This window comes from Balaenoptera physalus, assembly GCF_965194825.1.
Source record: "Balaenoptera physalus genome assembly, chromosome: 19".
NCBI classification, from domain to species: Eukaryota; Metazoa; Chordata; class Mammalia; order Artiodactyla; family Balaenopteridae; genus Balaenoptera; species Balaenoptera physalus.
Genome location: NC_138900.1, coordinates 18878365 through 18899454, shown reverse-complemented (window position 1 = coordinate 18899454; position 21090 = coordinate 18878365). Strand labels below are relative to the sequence as shown.

At 41.0% G+C, this 21090-nt stretch overlaps 1 protein-coding gene across 5 annotated transcripts in view; it reads right to left on the bottom strand.

Annotated features, from left to right (window-relative positions):
• Positions 1-21090, bottom strand: part of CEP89 (centrosomal protein 89) — a gene marked incomplete at its 3' end in the record, with an annotated part of 75264 nt that continues 54174 nt past the window's right edge. For 4 of the 5 annotated variants that reach the window (XM_082437568.1, XM_082437567.1, XM_082437570.1 and 1 more), the window contains exons 15-19: positions 15843-16010; positions 15114-15255; positions 11157-11246; positions 4909-5078; positions 1-241 (exon numbers count right to left, since the gene is read on the bottom strand). In XM_082437568.1, the coding sequence (XP_082293694.1) occupies positions 1-241; positions 4909-5078; positions 11157-11246; positions 15114-15255; positions 15843-16010 (811 nt within the window). The remainder of the gene's footprint in view (positions 242-4908; positions 5079-11156; positions 11247-15113; positions 15256-15842; positions 16011-21090) is intronic. The other variant, XM_082437571.1, reaches the window with a different exon arrangement.

The following is a 21090-nucleotide window of genomic DNA, read 5'->3' as shown; positions in this document are numbered from 1 at the left end:
CTAGCCCAGGGGCTCCCGCAGACCCTGGTGGGCGGTGGGAGGCGGCTTCAGGTCACAGAAGCTGAAGTGGCAGCCATCCTGCACGTCTCCCTGAGAGATGCCGTCCAGGCAGCGGTCCGCAAAAGCTCTGGTGTTGTCCCACGGGCCTGTCCTCTCCAGCGTGGCCTGGAGAAGTTCTCGGATCCTTCGGTTTTCCTTGGAGGTGGACTCCCAAACAACCTCAAGCTCACCTTCCATTTCTCTGAGAGAAATAAACAACATAAAGTTTAAAATAACACAATTTAAAAAATATTCATAGAGCCCTTATGAATCCTAAAGTAGTGAGAAGCCAAGTGGAAGAATGTTTAAAGTCAGAGAACAGAGCCCATTGTGCGTGGGTTCTGAAGCAAAGATTCCCAGTGTCGAATGAAGCCCGATGTCCCCTGGAAATAGAAAAAAATACAAAGGCACAGGCTGAAAATGACGTCTTAGGTTTCCTCTCTACGTTTTGCCCTTTCTTCTATTTTGGCACCAGTGCACGCACGCTTTGTTCTCCATGGCATTAATGTTACAAAAATAAAACACAATAACTGCAGTGGCTGTGGGCGCCCACACAGCATGGGCCCTGTAGGCCTCTCCAGTGTCCCCTCTGCCCGTCCCCACTGCGACCGGGCCAACACTCAGACACCTTTCACAGCCTCCATCCACAGAGCCACTGATGGGCCCAGACACAGAGAGTGAGTTAGAGGGTGAGGAGGGGACCGACTGTGGGGAGTGAGGAACACAACCCGGGTCACAGACAAGACTGGCCCAGACCATGTGCCAGGAGGGCGAGTGCCCAGAGGGAACCAAGGCTGAGCCAGGACTGTGTGACGGGCCCCGTGTGGGGAGCTGAGGAAACAGGGCAGGCAAGGTACACGTGTCCTCACAGGGCTGTGGTCCACTGGGGGAGCAGACCAGATACCTGCCACCACCTCACGTGAGCCCCACGGGGAGGGACAAGCAAGCCTCAGCCTGAGAGGAGGAATGGGCCTCGTGCGGGACGGCAGGGCTGGGAAGGCCAGCTCCTTCACAGACGCTGCCCGGTGGTTATGCAAAATGTTAGCAACTGGATTACCAGGTGGACTCAGCACTGTTGTTTAAAGAGGAGGACACAGAGATTCAGGGAGGCCAGTGACACACCCACTCGTCCAGTGTCACTTTCCTTGTGAACTCTCGTTTCCTTCCTAAGCCCATGATGCCCACTAATTACTCTATGTCTAAAAAATCTCCGTGCTTCTGTTTTCTGACGCAAAACACCCAGATGTTTGATACACTGCATCATGATAATGCACAGCTAAATTCAAAACAAAGAGAGAAGGAAATCTCTAAGGGCAGAAAAAAAAAAAAAAGAGGATTAAACTGAAACCACAGAGGCTGGCAAACAAAATGTTTGTATTGCTTTGAGGACAAAAGCCCATGCTAGAAACCCAGATTTCTGTAGAATGGAGACTAGTCTTGGGCACATGCAAACTGGGCGCAACAGAAAACCGTAGGGCTCACTCCCACCCATGTTTCCCCTCTTCCTCCTAGCAACACTGTGAACTATGTGTCCCAGAATTAGGCAGGTAAGTGGAGATATGTGAAGAACCCTCAAAGGAAGGATGGTTGGGTGGAAAAATCTGCCAGTCTTCAAAAGAAATCTGCTCTGAGAGGCTCCTTGGGGACTGTAGCCACTGACTTGTTCTCAAATGAATCTGGGGTTTGAATCTACACTGTTCCCCATATTAGAGTATCCCCAGCCCCTGACTGGAGTGAATCGAGAGTAAAAAGACATTTTTGAGACAATCAGGGAAAAAACTCAATGGCAGAGTTAAAAGTACATTGGACACAACCAAAGAGAGAATTAATGAAGTGGAATATTGAGCAGAGGAAACCACCCAGAATGCTGCTCAGAAAAATATATATTAAGAAGTTATACATTCATTATAAATGTAATAATGGCATTGTGAAATTTTTTTTGGTTTTGGCCATGCAGCTTGCAGGATCTTAGTTCCCTGACCGGGGATCAAACCCAGGCCCTCAGCAGTGAAAGTGCAGGGTCCTAACCACTGGACCGCCAGGGAATTCCCTGTGAATATTTTTAAAGTCCTTTTGTATTTAAAAAAAAGCATTACTGTAGATTATTTTTTCAGTTAATAATAAAATTAAAGTGACTCCAGGTTTGGAAATACTCTCCGGCACCAAAGAAAAGCAAATGCAAACCTTCTCTGGAGAAAACATCCTCAGTCCAGGCCCCTAGGACTCCACAGACTAAATTCAACCCATCCATGAGTTCATGGTAAAAAAATTACTGTACATAGAACGAAATAAGCCACACAGGGCAAGAGTCAACAAAACCAGGTTTCAGACCCCCAAATTGCAGATAATGAAGCTGTCACACACAGAGTATAAAATAACTATGAATAAAATGTTAAAAGAAATAAAAGATGTATTAAAGATAAGCAAAGACCAAAAATTTATTTTAAAAACGACTAGGTAGATTTTCAAAAGAACCAAACAGTACTTCTGAAATTGAAATATACAGTTGTTGAAATAAAAAACCTCCATGGCTAGGTTAAACAGAACATTGAACAAAACTGAACAGAGAACTAGTAAACAGAAATATTGAGAATTACCCAGAATGTAGACCAGAAAAACAAGGAGATAGAAAATGTAGAAGATAAGACACATGAAAGATTCAATAAGAAGGTCTAACATACATTTAATATGAGTTCCAGAAGGAAATCTAGAAACAATGAGGGGAAAAGACTTATTTTAAGAGATAGATAATGACTGGTAATTCCCTGGTGGTCCAGTGGTTAGGACTCTGCACTTCCATTGCAGGAGGCACAGGTTTGATCCCTGGTCAGGGAATTAAGATCTCACAAGCCACACGGCGCAGCCAAAAAAAAAAAAAAAAAAAAAAAGAGAGAGAGAGAGATAACGACTGAGAATTTTCTGGAAGTAATGAAAGAAACAAAATCACAGATATAGAGAATAACTTATACCAAGCAGATAAGTGAAAAGAAATTCATAGTTAAATACAATGAAACTGCAGACTACAAGAGACAGAGGAGATCTTAAAATAGGCAAGAGAAATGATGGATCATCTAGTTTTGAAAATGACAAAAGACTTCTCAACAGCAATAATGAAACAGAGAAGACAGTGGAATGTGCTGAGAGAATAGACTGTCAAGGTAGAACCCAGCAAAAATCAACTCACAAGGATGAGGGCAAAATGCAGACATTTTCAGATAAACAAAAACTAAGAAAGCTTACTCTCACTAAAGAAACTTCTAAAGCATGTACTTTCAGAAGGAGGAAAATAATCTGAGAAATAAGGTCTAAGATGCAAAAGAGAATAGTAAGCAAAGAAACTGGTAAACTCTAGGTAAATCAAAATAAAATAACTATATTGAAACTAGTAATATGTAATTTCTGGGGCTAAAAACAATGATATAAAATAGATCTTTGCTTTTCATCTTCACGTATCTGTATCTACATGTAATGACACTAGACAACAAGAGCATATAAACTGAGTGGGAAATAATTAGGTTAGAGCATTAGGTCTTGCATTTGCAGGTAGAAATGTAGAGGTGCTGATTAGCTTTAGATTTTTGTTAATGTTAGGTATCCATATGAAATTTCAATGGCAACCACTAAAAGAACATAAATAGAATGTTTAACTTTCAAACCATTAAAGGGCAAAAAATGGAATAAGGGAGAAAGTGAAAAACAAAGTTCCATTTTATTAATGCAATTCTAAACCTCCTGTCTGGCAAGAAAGTTGGTATCGGCCCAACTTATAAAAAGTGACCACTTATGGTGGTAAGAACTTCTGTGACTACAGAAAACCTGTTAGATAAGACTTCATTTTGCCTGGCATTAAGAAACATCCGGCTGATAGAAAACATAAACAGCTGTCTGCATTCTGCCTGGTAACAAATACACGGATTCTACTATAACTTGAAGAAAATCACATTTGAGTGTCATTATGATTCTTGCATCAGTTTATGTTCCAGTCTGTCAAAGACAACACAGCCATTCTGAAAAGGCTGACTTAAATGTGAACCCAAACTACGTGAGGGGACCACCAGGTTCACCTCCACAAAACATGCACTATTCCCCAGGGTTTTCAATACACTGGCAATACCTCCTCTATCACACGTTTAAAGGACAAAAGTGCAACTGACAGAGTACCTTACAGCCACAGAGAACATGATACACCCATAATCTTATGACTGTGTTCTTACAAAAAGGGAAGAATCTGAAATGTAAAGTTCTCAGAAATGAGAACATAATGGCAGAAATAAAACATTTAATCAAAAATTAATAAAATCTCCCAAGAAAATGGAATAGAATAAAAATATCAAAGACAAGAGGAAAAGAGGGGGAAAAAGGGAAGGACAATGAGAGGACTGGATTGATTTAGGAAGTCCAATATTCAAACAACAGGAATTTTTAAAGGAGGGATTAAAGAAGACCTGGGATCTACTGTACAGCATTGGGACTATAATTATCAGTACTGTACACTTGAAAGTTGCTAAGAGAGTAGATCTTAAATGTTCTCACCATAACAACAACAACAAAATGGTAATTGAAGGATATGTTAACCTTATTGTGGTGATCATTTCACAATATATATGTATACCAAATCACACTGTACACCTTAAACTTATACAACGTTATATGTCAATTGCTAGGGAAAATCTTTTCAAAGAAAAAAAATGAGGTGCAAATAAAAAAACCAATATTAAAATATATTTAATATTAAAATCAGATAAAACTAAAATGTAAAAACAAAAATAAGCGATCAAATGAACAAAAGAGGTCCAGAGGGTTTTACTGGAGAATTCCACCAAACGTTCAAAAAACAAACACGTTGCGACGGGGCTGGGGCGGCCAGACCTTTTCTGCTGCAGCGCCTTGTCCAGGACATCCTGCTTGTCCTGCAGCATCCGATGGAGGTGCCTCATCTCCTGCTGGTACTGAGCTGTCTTGCTAGCAAAGTCTTCCTGCTGCTCTGTCAGACGGTGACTGATGTCACCCAGCTTCAGTGCCGCCTGCTTCCTGTACCCCTGGGGGAGGAGGATGGTCTCTGAGTGAGGGGGTGCTGCCCGTGGCCCAGGTGGATAGCTTTGTGGATGCGTTCCCTCCCCACGCCTTGGCCTGTCAGAGGCCCTGAACTGAGTAAGCCCTGGGCAGGTCTGATCTGGGAGGGCAAGTCTGGATCACAAAAGTCACATAAAGTAATAAAAAAATTTCAAGTATAATAAAACCAAATTTCTGACTTGTATCATGCCTAGTTTTTTATATGACACAAATAAAAATTAAAACAAATAAACAAATGGGACCTAATGAAACTTAAAAGCTTTTGCACAGCAAAGGAAACCATAAACAAGACCAAAAGACAACCCTCAGAATGGGAGAAAATATTTGCAAATGAAGCAACTGACAAAGGATTAATCTCCAAGATTTACAAGCAGCTCATGCAGCTCAATAACAAAAAAACAAACAACCCAATCCAAAAATGGGCAGAAGACCTAAACAGACATTTCTCCAAAGAAGATATACAGATTGCCAACAGACACATGAAAGAATGCTCAACATCATTAATCATTAGAGAAATGCAAATCAAAACTACAATGAGATATCATCTCACACCGGTCAGAATGGCCATCATCAAAAAATCTAGAAACAATAAATGCTGGAGAGGGTGTGGAGAAAAGGGAACACTCTTGCACTGTTGGTGGGAATATAAATTGATACAGCCACTATGGAGAACAGTATGGAGGTTCCTTAAAAAACTAAAAATAGAACTACCATACGACCCAGCAATCCCACTACTGGGCATATACCCTGAGAAAACCATAATTCAAAAAGAGTCATGTACCAAAATGTTCATTGCAGCTCTATTTACAATAGCCAGGACATGGAAGCAACCTAAGTGTCCATCATCGGATGAGTGGATAAAGAAGATGTGGCACATATATCCAATGGAATATTACTCAGCCATAAAAAGAAATGAAATGGAGGTATTTGTAGTGAGGTGGATGGAGTTAGAGTATGTCATACAGAGTGAAGTAAGTCAGAAAGAGAAAAACAAATACAGTATGCTAACACATATATATGGAATCAAAGGAAAAAAAAAAAAGGTCATGAAGAACTTAGTGGCAACATGGGAATAAAGACACAGACCTACTAGAGAATGGACTGGAGGATATGGGGAGGGGGAGGGGTGAGATGTGACAGGGTGAGAGAGTGGCATGGACATATATACACTACCAAATGTAAAATAGCTAGTGGGAAGCAGCCGCATAGCACAGGGAGATCAGCTCGGTGCTTTGTGACCACCTAGAGGGGTGGGATAGGGAGGGTGGGAGGGAGGGAGATGCAAGAGGGAAGAGATATGGGAACATATGTATAGGTATAACTGATTCACTTTGTTATAAAGCAGAAACTAACACACCATTGTAAAGCAATTATACTCCAATAAAGATGTTTAAAAAAAAAAAAAATTAGAACAGAAGGACCGGGCTTCCCTGGTGGCACAGTGGTTGAGAATCTACCTGCCAATGCAGGGGACATGGGTTCAAGCCCTGGTCTGGGAAGATCCCACATGCCGCGGAGCGACTAGGCCCGTGAGCCACAATTGCTGAATCTGCACGTCTGGAACCTGTGCTCCGCAACAAGAGAGACCGCGATAGTGAGAGGCCCGTGCACCGCGATGAAGAGTGGCCCCCACTTGCCGCACCTAGAGAAAGCCCTCGCACAGAAACGAAGACCCAACACAGCCATAAATAAATAAATAAATAAATAAAATTTAAAAAAAAAACAAAAAAAACCACAGAAGGACCTGGCAAGGTCTGTTCATACTCTATTGGTAAACAGGTGACTGAGATAAAAGCCTGATTCACTTATTTTCCTTCTTACATTTTTATTGTATAGTAGTTAAGGTTAATAGATTTCCCTCTGAGCATTTCCAAAACTGTTGTCACATAGATTCTGACTTGTAGTTCCTATAGGTTCAGTTCTCATTAGAAATTATGACATTCAATTTATACATCTCCTCTGACCCAAGAGTTAGTTTACTATACAGTTTTTACATTTCCAGGTGAAAGAACATTTTCCGCTCTCTGATTTTGTTTATTAATTTCTGGTATTTATCTTTTTGATCAACAAATGTCTGCCTTATTTCTACTTTAGGGGTTTATTGAGGTTTGTTTTTTTTTTCGGTAGCCAGTCCATGATCAATTTTTGTGATTGTTCTGTATGTGTGTGTGTGTATACACACACACACACACACAACACATATACAAACATAAATAAACCTTATAGATTATGTTGTAAAATCTTCTATATCCTTACTTTTGTATAACTTCTTGATCTGTCTTGGACCAAGAGAAGTGGATTAAAGCTCCTATTATCACTAAGTTTCCATTTCCCTTTGTATCTCCTGTAGTTTATAAAATTTGCTGCTGTGTTATTTAGTATGTAGACATTCATAACTACTATATATTATTAATTGTAGTCTTTAACATTATTAAGGCCTCTCCTTTTTTTTTCTTTTCTGGTCTCATTTAGTGCTTTTGGCCTGAATTCTCTCTTGGCAGATGTAAAGATCGCAACTATGCTTTCCTTTTGTTTGCATAAATCTGTATTATCTTCACTCATCCTTTTATTTTTAATCTTTCTAAAACACTGTTCCTGACTGTCTCTGTCTCTTGGTTCTGGCATGTAATAGTGTTTTCCTTTATAATATAATCTAAAATTGTTTCCTGTTAATGGGTGAATTAAGCTCATTTATATTTTCTATAGGGCAGATTTGTTTGCCTCAATTTTGTTATCTTATGTTTTATTGTTTTCTCTACACACATTTTTAAAGACTTTAATGTAGTCTGTTTTCTTTGCTCTTTTTTGCTGTTGTAATTTTGCTATCAAGGAATGAATCTCTTTTGATTCTTGTGGTTACTTTTATTTTTATGCCTTTATATTACATGTCCTTAGTCCCCTCATTTATTAAAAGTAACATAATGTTAGCTCCTAACAATCTTTTCCTCACTCTTCCCCTACTTAAATATGCTTAAGCTCCTCCTACTGAATTTTTCATCTTTAAATGATATCCTTTGATCTCAGTTATTACAGGTGACGCAATCAGCAAGTTCATTCTACTTTCTAACTTCCTTCCCCCTTTACCTATCATTTTTTCCTTGGTTGTATTACTTCTGCATTGTCAGGTTGTATTATGTCTACATTTTATTGCATCAGCCTTATCCCTGCTTTTTTTAAGTCTTAGTTCACAGTTAAATATATTCTTTGCTCAAGAGCAGTACTTTTCTGAAATTTGCCCAATCATTTCTTGGCTGAACTCAAGTTGATTGATCCTTAGGAAAGGTTTATGGAAAAAATGTTCCAGAGTTCTTATATGGTCACAGCTGTCTGAAGAGCAGCCTGGTTGGATGAAAACATCCTTGAATATTCATAGATGGAATTCCACTGTTCTCTGGCATTCAGTGTTGTTGTTGAGAAGTGTGATGCCAACATGATTTTCTTTTTCTTATGTCTTGGTCTTTTGCTTGGGTGTGCAAGGTATTCTTTCTTTATCTGGAAGTCACAGGTCTTGGTGTCAATTTTCTAGGGCCATCCTGGGCCAGTTTTTCATAGGTACATAATGTGCCCTTTCAATAGGTAGATTCAACTCTTCATTTATTTCAGAAAATTTTATGAATAAAAACTTTTAAGAATTACTCTTTGGAGCAGAATAAGTGCCATTGTTTTGATTTCTGCTTTAGGTAAATTGGATCTCTATCACTTTCTACTAGTGTTTTTTTTTTTTTTTTTGGCTGCACTTTGCGGCTTGCAGGATCTTAGCTCCCTGACCAGGGATTGAACTCGGGCCCCCAGCAGTGGAAGCACAGAGTCCTAACTACTGGACGGCCAGGGAATTCCCTCTACTAGTTCTCTTTACATGTTTATTTCTGCCTTCTTGTCTTTGCCTTTCTCATTTATCCTTTATGTCCCTTATCCTGCTTTTATGATATCTTTCTCCCTGGGCTCCTTATAATTTGGTCTACATTTCTCCTTTCCTTCTATTTCTTCCCTGAGTTGTGTCAGTTCCATTTCACATCCTCCTTTGTCTGGCCATCTGTGTCTCTGCTCTTTGGCATTTTTTCCCAGCTTTTACTGTTTTATTGAGTTTTAGCTACCTGGCTACCTGCCTACCTCCTTACTTGTCTATCTACCTACCAACGTATCAGTTCACCTTAGAGTACAGGTTTCAATTTTGATCTCCTTTGTGGCAACATTATTTCTGATGAGCTTTCATCATGTGTAAGAAAATTATACTTCTATTTTTCTTAAAGACTTTTTGTATGGAGGCCACTGAATTCTTTTGGGATGAGATGAGGTTCCTGGGAGGGTGAGAGCAATGGGTCAACTTCCAAGCTTCACACACCACTTCTCTTGCAGTCCCTTCTCTGGCTCTCTGAATCCAGCCTGGTTCTGAAATACTTCTGCCTGCAGCTCTGATTTCCCAGATCTCATCACTGCCCTGACTTCCAAGTTGATGTCCTCACTTTTAGGAGGGTTTTGCTAAGGTTTCCTGAGATGTCACCTCTGAATTTTTTTTTTTAAAGATTTTTTTTGATGTGGACCAGTTTTAAAGTCTTTATTGAATTTGTTACAATACTGCTTCTGTTTTTTTATGTTTTAGTTTTTTGGCCATGAGGCATGCGGGATCTTAGCTCCCCGACCAGGGATTGAACCTGCACCCCCTACATTGGAAGCACGGAGTTCTCAACCACTGGACCGCCAGGGAAGTCCCTGTCACCTCTGAATTTTGACAAGCCTTTTCCAGGTCTCTTCTCCTCACTTTCCCAGAGATCCTGCCCTATCTGACCTGGATCTGGCTCACAGATTTCTTCTCTGGGTGACTGGGTGGAACTTTTTTATTTTTACTGTTCTTATTCAGATGAACAGTAATGAGACAAATTCCCAAGACAAGGCCAACCGCTCTGAAGATCAGACCTTCTCTTTTGGAAATAAAAGCCAACAGGAAAACCAGGAAAAAAAGAACAAACTATAATTGCTCTTTATTACTCATAATACTTCTATGCAGATTCCCATCATTAATAGTGTGGTGTAGTCCTTCTAGCCTTCCTGATGCAGAGTTGAGATACTGTTTTGTATACTGTTTTTGATCTTGTTACATTTTTTAAATTGTAAAATATATTATTTAATTCCCCCAATAGTTATTGAATTAATTGAATATTATGCACCAGGTGCTATTCTAGGTGCTTGGGGTATACCAGTGAACAAAAACAGAAAAAGAAAAAAAATCCCTGCACTTGTTATTCTGGTCAGAATAGACAAACAGTAACCAACAAACATAATAAATAAATTACGTAGTCTGTTAAAAGGTGATGTTGTCTCTGGAAGAAATAACAAAGCAAGGATAGAGCCTAGAGATATTTCTGTATCTTTTTTTGTTTTTAAACAGCTGCATGGTATCTTATTGTGCAGATGAACCAAAGTCTACTTAATGAATGGAGAGGTGCTATTTCTTTTTTTTTTTTTTTTGGCCGCACCACACAGCATGCAGGATCCTTAGTTCCCTGACCAGGGATCGAACCCGTGCCCCCTGCAGGGGAAGCACGGAGTCTTAACCACTGGACTGCCAGGGAAGTCCCGAGAGGTGCTTTTTTAAAAAAAATTTTATTTAATTAATTTATTTTTGGCTGTGTTGGGTCTTCATTGCTGCACGCAGGCTTCTCATTGTAGTGGCTTCTCTTGTTGCAGAGCATGGGCTCTAGGTGCGTGGGCTTCAGTAGTTGTGGTATGTGGGCTTAGTAGTTGTGGCTCGCAGGCTCTACAGTGCAGGCTCAGTAGTTGTGGTGCACAGGCTTGGTTGCTCCGCGGCATGTGGGATCTTCCCGGACCAGGGATAGAACCCGTGTCCCCTGCATTGGCAGGTGGATTCTTAACCACTGCACCACCAGAGAAGTCCGAGAGGTGCTATTTCTGCCAGAGAAACCCAATACTGCTTTACTCTGTGGATGATCAGTGATACATACATGCAAAATGGGTCATTTTCTTAAACATGGAAATCTGACCCCGGGAAGCCCATTCCCATTAGGAGTGGCTAAATGTCCACCTACCTTGACTTTTTCCTCCAACCTTCCCAAGCGAATATTGCCTTCTATGATTTTGTTGAGAACTCCATGCTTCTCACTTTTTAAACATTTAGCCTACGGAGTAAAGTGAAAAGAAAAACAATGGGCTCTTAGTTTAACAGGAAAATTAAAATAATAAAAAATCTTCTGCTAAGAGTATTACTACAAAGAGTATTACCATTCTGCCACTCGTCCTGGCCTGACACCTCTCCAGCCCCCCACCTCCAGATTCCTACCCCCTGTGTGAGGGCTGTGGGCAGAACTTGGACCAACAGCTGAGGAGGGCAAGAGCCGGGAACGGCAGGCTGGGTGCCCCTCCTGGGTACAAATGGAAAATCTGAGCCCCTCAAACACGGGGGATGTGAGCTTCCAGGACACTTCTCTATTCTTGGGGAATATACTATTCCTTCCATCATATCCAAGGAACAAGCCCCAACATGCAAATAAAATTCTCACTGGACTGTTTGAATAATTAACAAAATTAAAGATAACTTGAGATGAACGCACAAGGCCATTCTCCAAACCAAATGTGACGGGCAGTAGATCAAAGAGGGATGTCACTGAAGTGGAATGATTTAGATTAATATCCAGATAGGACACGAACTACTACACACTATAAATTGACCATTTCAAATGGTAAAATTTTTTTTAAAAGTAAAGGTGAGCATTCCTTCTAAGGTAGTACAGTAGTGACGAGTGATTTTCTAGAAAAGAAAAGTAAGACCCAGGGAATTAAACTTGCCACAAGTCACATGGAAACCCATGCTAAAGGGATTCGAAATGAAGATGCCAGTATCAATAAAGTACTATATAAGGGGCTCTCACAAGGCCCAGGAGACCAGGACAGGGTAAGGTGAGGGTGCACGGCCAACAGTCCCACGACAGGGCAGAGGCAGCCAGTACCACCCCCGAACCCCAGCTACAGAGGCTGGTCTTGGGGCTGCCAGGGGCAAGGAGCCTGCAGGGCCAAGCGGACAGCAGTCCGTGTGCACACAGAGGTCTCTCATGCGGGTGGAGGCAGGGCAGGCTGAGAGCAGCTCCCCCCGCATCTGGAGGGTCTGAAGATTCTAAATCTGAGCCTGGCTTTCAGGGCATAACAACAAAGGTCAAGGCGGGAGGAGAGAACACATTTTATTAATAGTCTGTTGGCTTAATCTGTAACTTTTAAGTATTTGGACAAGCAGTATATGGCCTCCATTTGTATTTCCATCCTAGATCCACAAATATGAGGAGTGAGCCTAAGGGGACCGTTTGATGGTCGAAGAGGCTCTTGACTTCATCATGGAAGCCTGGGATTTTCTCTGGCCCAAACAGGAGGTACAGGGCCTGCCTCCTGGGGGAACCAGCATGTCCCACCCTGTAAACAAGATGGCCCTGACACGAGGCAGCCAGGTTCCCATGAGTGTTTGCTAGATGAATGCATTTGCTTGGCACTTTCCATTTTTCAACAAGCTTTTGTGTTGCCCTCGATATCCCAGTGGGTAAGCTCAGGAGACACAGCAGAAGAGGAAATGGGCACTCAGCACTGGTACAGAACATGCCAGAGACTTCAGCACTTGGGTTGGGATAGTGACCTCTCAGGAGGGGACTACTGGTTCAGGAGGTCTGAATGCTTTTAAGGCTCCTACCATGGCATGTCAAAGTCAAATTGCCTCTAAAAGACTCGGGGAAGGGCTCAGAAATCACCAGTAATGTATAACCACGCTTACCACACTCCTACCAGCAACTACTATAATTAAAAAAAAAAAGAATTTTGTAACATTAATATAAGTGCAAAATGGAGTCTCAAGACTGGCTTAATTAGCATTTCTTTTATTACAAGTAAAGATCAACATTTTGCCCCAAGAGCTATATACTATTTATATGTCCATTTATGTAAACAATGGCTAAAAGCCTGTGTCCATTCTCCTATGGAGGAACTTAACATCTTTCTAACAGATGGGAATAAGCCTGTGACACATCCTGACAGACTCTCTGCCCCTCAATCACCCTGAGGAAGGGCAGAGTTACCTCCAAGTTGGCTGCTTTCTGACTCTCACAGAAAGTCTGCTGGGCTCTTGGGATGACATGCATTAAATTATTACCTCTGATCCTATGCCACCAGAGATTTGCAACATTGCTTAAATAAACATGTTTAAATGTACATAAGCAATATGTATTCAAAGTAGAAAAATCATAAAATGCAGATAGGTAAAAAAGATTTTTAAAAAAATCACCTGTCATTTCACCATTTGGAGATACAGATATTTAACTCACTGTTATATTTTGTGGTAAATTCTATCAGACTTTTTTCAACACATAGCTTGGCACAGCATCTGTCTTCTTTCACTGCACAACCTGCTGTAGACATCTTTTAAAATCAGTGTGGAGAAGTGAGATCATGCCCACAGCATCACTCTTGCTGACTGAGCAGTGCTCCATCATCAAGGGCAGGGGTCCCCAACCCCCAGGCCACAGACCGGTACCAGTCCGTGGCCTGTTAGGAACCCAGTCCGTGGCCTGTTAGGAACCGGGCTGCACAGCAGGAGGTGAGCGGTAGGTGAGCGAGCGAGTGAAGCTTCATCTGTATTTACAGCCGCTCCCCATGGCTCGCATTACAACCTGAGCTCCGCCTCCTGTCAGATCAGCGGCGGCATTAGTTTCTCATAGGAGCGCGAACCCTACTGTGAACTGCGCATGTGAGGGATCTAGGTTGCGTGCTCCTTATGAGAATCTATTGCCTGATGATCTGAGGTGGGGCTGAGGCAGTGATGCTAGTGCTGGGGAGCGGCTGCAAATACAGATTATCATTAGCAGAGAGGTTTTTTTTTTTTTTTTTAAATTTTTATTTATTTAGGCTACGTTGGGTCTTTGTTGCTGCGCGCGGGCTTTTTCTAATTGCAGCGAGTGGGGGCTACCCTTCATTGTGGTGCGCGGGCTTCTCACTGTGGTGGCTTCTCTTGTTGCAGAGTGTGGGCTCTAGCGTGCTCGGGCTTCACTAGTTGTGGCATGCGGGCTTCAGGAGTTGTGGCATGCAGGCTCAGTAGCTGTAGTGCACGGGCTTAGTTGCTCCGCGGCATGTGGGATCTTCCTGGACCAGGGCTCGAACCCGTGCCCCCTGCACTGGCAGGCGGATTCGTAACCACTGCGCCACCAGGGAAGCCCAGCAGAGAGGTTTGACCACACAGAGACCATAATAAATCAGTTGCTTGCAGACTCATATCAAAACCCTATCAGTGAGTGGCAAGTGAAAACAAGCTCAGGGCTCCCACTGATTTCTGCATTATGGTGAGTTGTATAATTATTTCATTATATATTACAATGTAATAATAACAGAAGTAAAGTGCGCAATAAATGTAATGTGCTTGAATCATCCTGAAACCATCCCCTGCCCACCCTGGTCCATGGAAAAATCGTCTTCCACAAAACCGGTCCCTGGTGCCAAAAAGGTTGGGGACCGCTGATCTGGGGACCACCAATAATGGACTCAATTCCTTTCCTCAGGACTGGTGCTACTAGAAACAATGTGGGATGAGTACCCCTGGAGCTACCTCTTTGTGCCCTTTCAACTGTGTCATTGGGATGAACTCTATTTAACCTGTCTAGGATTCTTACGTTTCATCTTCAAACAGGGACTGCATTAAGACAACTTTACAGAGAGAATATAAAGATGCACCTGTGTGTGTAATAGAGGCCTTATGACTACTGTTCCCAGTTGAATGGACTGATTCCGGTAGTTTACCCTCTAAAATATCATTTGCCAGTATTTAAAAGTTTGGGTTATTTGCTTTTCAAAAATGTTTTTCACTGATGGTTGAAAAATAAAATTTTGGAGAACTTGAAAATTTATGGTTGAAATGTAAAAAGATGCAGCTTTTTATGGATCATTAAAAAAAAAAAAACCTTTAAAATTATGTTTGCATATTAACTCGCAGCATACTTGAAGTAACTGAGGAAACTTACCAAATACATAAGATTGTCACGTTCCTGGGTTATATTCTCTGCCAGGACAACAAGATTTGCCAGGTACTGGTGAGCAGACATTTCGTTCTCCATGGCTTTTTCCACCTGCTTTTTGAAGACATCAATTTTCTTCTGAGATCTCCTAGAGAGGTCCCCCAAATGGTGGAATAAAAAATTCATTAGCCTGCATGGCCAGGGCATAGTGAATATCTGTATTATAAAAATAGCAAGCATGTTAGCATTTAAGTGTATTTTGCAGTAACCTAAATCTTCTATTTAGTTTCAAGGTGAGAAGAGGTAACTGAATTTAAAGGAAGCATAATTACTGACTCCAAGCCAAGTCAATAGGAATCACAAAATGCTTAACACACTTAACAGACTAATACATATTATTCTATTAATTTTTTGGCTTGTGTTCTTTAAAAGATATTTTTGAAAAAGGAATCCAGTAATCCCTGGATTAGACTTTTGGGAAACACTTAGTAAAGAACTTCTAGAACTTGCAGAGTCTTAGGGTCAGCATTATGACTATCAACCATAATTGAACAATAATGTTGGTTAACGTTGGTCATATTTTATATTTTGGTATTTAATAATCTCATTTATCCCTTTCCATTTCATTGCCAATATTAGAAAAAGAAAAGATAAAGAATATGAAATAGAATATTCAATTGTCTTTTTTAACTATTTAAAAAAAAAAAAACAGCTTAAGAAAAAAAAGAAACCCACCTATTTATTTTCTGTGCCTTTTCGAGTTCAGCTTCCAGCGCCTTGTTTTTAGCCGTCAGATTTTTCTTCTCTAATAGCAGGCTCTTTTTCTGCACTTGCAGGGCTGCCAACTTTTCCATCAACTCTTCCATCTCAGCATTTTCTTTCTCTTCTTCCTTCTGCAACTGGCTGATGGACAAAAATATCACAAGCCTGTATCCAGTACACCGAGGTTAAATGAAGCAGCCACTGGCAGGCGGTGATAGCACAGCCCTCCGGCCTGGGTGGGCCCTTTGGAGGCCTCTGTGACAACATCATCATCCAGTCCCTGGCAGACCTGGTGGGGAGCTCCTGGAGGGCAGCAGAGAGGGCGTAGCTGGCACACACTGCTTTGACGGTAATGATCTAATCCCTTTTTCTGCCCACCATTTTTGCTTATGTCTGTGTGTGTATGTGTATGTGTGTGTATATATATACAAACTTATTTATACTCCCTCCAAAAAGAATTTAAGACAGCTTAATTTTTTACATAGTTATAATTGCCCCTCCTTCAAATCCTAATGCTAAAACAAATTTCATTTCATACTAAAATAATTATGTTTTCCTGATAAAAGAAACAAAAACAACGAGGGCATACAATCAATATATAATTCTGGCAAAATGATGCCTGAGAGAAGAGTTATTCCTTCACTGGTTCTCTCGGTCAATTTTCATGAAATAACTGAGACCGAAGAGGTAGGGCCAGACACACAGAGGCTGCCCAGCATTCTGAGCGATGGGGTCTCCCAGGGCACCACGTGGGGTTTACTACTTCCTGGCTGGCTGGCTGGCTGGCTAGTGAACAAGCCTCACGCTGCATGTGTTTGGGGTCTGCCTCACTTGCCACACAATTTCAATGACTTCAGCCTAGGTTGGCTCCCTGAACACCCAGTCAGGAATTTTCCAGTCTCCACTGCTTTCTAGTTCACTACTTTTAGTTAGTCAAAGAGCAGAGGACACACCTGGGCAAAAACCACAGAATTGGGGTTTGAATTAAACTCATCTTTTATCTTTTCTCTTTGCTGTCTTTTGTTTTGATTTTAGAATTTTATTTAAAAGCATTTTTGCCGCTTACCTGACACCAAAATCAATCAGTTCACAAAATCAATCAAAAAGTTCACAATGAAAAGCAACCAAAGACAATAGGAAATGCTGGGAAAGTGCTGGTGGGCGTGCACAGCCGCCTCAGAGAACAATATGTCAAAATCTAGAAAATGCATTTACGCTATGGCCAAACAATGCCACCTCTAGGTATGTATTTAGGGAAACCGATAAACCGTACAAGAAAGTTTACTGGGGCATTGCTTAAAGGAACAACCTTAGAAACAATTTAAACTTCCATTAATAGGCTAAGTAAAATGCAGTATTTCATATGATGGAATACCACCATGCAGTTAAAAAGAATAAACTCTAGGACTTCCCTGGCGGTGCAGTGGTTAAGAATTCACCTGCCAGTGCAGGGGACATGGGTTCAAGCCCTGGTCCAGGAAGATCCCACATGCAGTGGAGCAACTGAGCCGGTGAGCCACAACTACTGAGCCTGTGTGCCACAACTACTGAAGTCCGTGCGCCTAGAGCCGGGGCTCTGCAACAAGAGAAGCCACTGCAATGAGAAGCCTGTGCACCGCAACGAAGAGTAGCCCCTGCTCGCCACAACTAGAGAAAGCCCGCGAGCAGCAATGAGGAACCAACGCAGCCAAAGGAAAAAAAAAAAGAATAAACTCTATGTATCTATCTCACCATGGAAAGATGTTTGAAAATTGAGTGTAAAAAGTGAAGATACTAAAAGTATGAATTCATTTATGAACACATAAAACACACCAAAAAAATACTATGTCATTCATGGATACATGTAGAAATAAAAAACAGATTGGAAATATAATTCCAAGTTTATGATAGTGATTGCTTTTGGAAAGCCAGGGAAAACAATGGGACTAAGGATGGTGGTTAAAAGGGGCTTCAGCTGTATTTCTAACAATATAGTTCTTAAAACAAACAAAAAAAGGTGGAAACAATTTGCACACACATACAAAAAGTTAATACTTAATATTTGGTGGGAGAAATAGTTGATCAAAAAAATTTTTTTTAAATAAAATGTTTCCTAGTCCATCCCTAGGGTCTCACTCCCCAGAAGAAACTTCTACTGACCATTTCTGACTTTAGTTCTTCTGGTGAAAAACCATGACTTAAATTTTTAAATTGTGAAATGTAATATAGAAAACTATACAAATGGTAAATGCATATTTTAACAAACAATTATAGTGAACACCCACATAATTACCACACAGGTCAAGAAACAGAACACTTCTGGTACCCCAGACACTCCCATGTGTTCTCCCCCCGAACCCCCAGTCACAAAGTCCCTCCTTAATCATCTCTATAGTGTCATCGCCTATCTATGCATCACTACAGCTTAGTTCAGTTTGCCAGCATTGGAACGAGATATAAAGGGAACCAAGACCCATAATAGGTGCACAAAGGGACTATATGTACTTTAGTGTCATTACGCCTCTAAGGCTCACCCGTCGTTTTGTGTGGCTATAGACTATTTCATTGTATCAGTACACCAAACGCTATACATCCGTTTTCCTGTTGACAGTCACTTGGGCTATATTCTGCACACACACTTGCAGGATTCTCTAGGGCAGTGCGACCCAAAGTGTGGTCCTCAGGTGGATCAGATGGGCAGTCTCCAGCTGTCTGTTACTCATCCACAAGATAAGCCCAGAAACTGAGAAAATGGCTCCAAAACTTTTATAGCATTTTAACATTGCCGTGACATCTGGGCAGTCTGAGGTGAGTGAACGCATTCTGCTGAACAGCAGTTTGGGTGTTGTCAAGTTTGCAGAGAGAGAAGCATGTGGTAGGAGCCGCATACTTGTCATGTGCAGCAGGAATACATAACAATGTATGATTTTAAGGTTAATTTATCAACTGTAACTCAAGAATATATAAAAACCAGGGCTTCCCTGGTGGCGCAGTGGTTGAGAGTCTGCCTGCCGATGCAGGGGACACGGGTTCGAGCCCTGGTCTGGGAAGATCCCACATGCCCCGGAGCAACTGGGCCTGTGAGCCACAACTACTGAGCCTGTGCGTCTGGAGCCTGTGCTCCGCAACAAGAGAGGCCGCGATAGTGAGAGGCCCGCGCACCGCGATGAAGAGTGGCCCCTGATCGCCGCAACTGGAGAAAGCCCTCGCACAGAAACAAAGACCCAACACAGCCAAAAATAAATAAATAAATTAATTAATTAAAAAAAAAGAATATATAAAAACCAGAATTCATTTATTTCACTGAAAAATAATTTAACTATTATTTTACTGGACACACGGACCTGGATTTACGATAAAGGGTTAAAGAAGAAGGCTGAAAATACAAAGACTTCTTTCTGCTTCCAGCCAAGACAGAGTTACAGAGACCAGATTTATTCAGCTAGAAAACCAGGCAAAACATAAGAAACAACAGTTTTCAGACTTTGGACACTAAGCAGTACAGGACTGTGATCCCTGAGAGGGAAATAACACGGTGAGTACTATGACTGCTGCAGCTTACTGCCTGGCTGCAGTACAGGGAGGGAAAACCCAAGCCAAACCCAGTGGACTTGCTGAGTTGAGGAGTCAGAGATCAGAGATCAGAGAGGCCAAGGCAGCTAGAAATTGTGGGCAGAGAGAAGGGAGTTCCAGGGAGAGAGGAAGGGCTCTGGAGATCTTTAGGCGGGGTCACCACCAGTCTTTGGCTGACTACTGATCTGCACATGTATGAGAGGAAATTACCTGAAGCCGAGGAAAGAAACACGAGAAACAAGGAGGCAGAACAATTCCTGACATTCACCAAGAACTAGGAATACTGCATGAGCCCACCAGCCAGAGTAGAAAGACCTTATAATATAAGGGAGATTGGCAATAACCCTCAGAAGGGTATTACTGCCTTTGTAGTAGGGTTAAACTAGTTGGGCCTACCCTAACAAAAGCAAGCTTTGAAAGAATCCAACTACTGCCTAGTAACGTAAGTGTGCACTAGAACAAAATGTAACACTATTCAAAGCAATGCACTAAATCTAGCATCCAGCAACACAAAATCTACAATAGTCACTATCCAATCAAGCATGGGAATAAGCAATAAAATAGGGTCCATGATCAAGAGGGGAAAAAAAAAATCAACAGAATGGATCCAGAAGTCAGAGAGATGATGGCATATAATAGAGAATAACAGCATGGTGAGGAGAGAAATGAAAAATACAAAAAAGACTCAAATGGATCTTCTAGTGATGGAAAAAAACAAATGGAAGAGGTAAACAATACGTTGGATGAGAATAAAAAGATTAGACACTACAGAAGAAAAGATTAGTGAACTTGAAGACAAGCACTATAAACTACCCATCTGAAGCACAGAGAGAAACAAGAGCAGGAAAAAGAAATGGATGGAGCATCAGAGGCCCATGCTACAGTATCAAGTGGTCCCAGGAGGAGAGATGAGAGAGAGAAAAATAGAAAAGAATACTGAAGAAATAACAGCTAAATTATTTCCAAATCTGATGAAAAATATACATCCACAGCCCAAGAAGCTCAATCAACCTAAAGCTGAATAAACATAAAGAAACCACACCAAGGTACATCCTAAGTAAATGCTAAAAACCAGCAACAAAGGAAAATTATTAGAAGAAGCTGAAGAGAAAAGACATATCACTGTTCAGAGGAATAAAGATAATAACAACTGCAGATTTTCATTAGACACAAGGCAAGACAGAAGGCTATAGAGAACACCTTTAAACTGAATGGGAAAAAACTCCAAAACCAAAAACCCGTCAACTTGGAATTCTTTACCCAGTGAAATTATCAATAAAGTTTAATGATTTTTCCAATAAAAGTACTGTGAATCTTTCTATTCCTTTCTATTTGTGACACTTTGTAGATAGTTCTTTCCTTCCTCCTTTCTTTCCTTTTTTTTTTTTTTGGGGGGGGGGTCTTTTTCAAAATCTCATTTTCTACATATTTATTCCTACAAAGAAATACAATCGATTTTTATAAATTGACTTTGTTTCTACCAACGTTGCAAAAATTCATTATTATTTCTTTTTTTATTGAAGCATAGTTGATTTACAATGTTTTGTTAATTACTGCTGTACAGCAAAGTGACTCAGTTATACGTATATACATTCTTTTTCATATTCTTTTCCATTATGGTTTATCACAGGATTGAATATAGTTCCCTGTGCTATGCAGTAAGACCTTG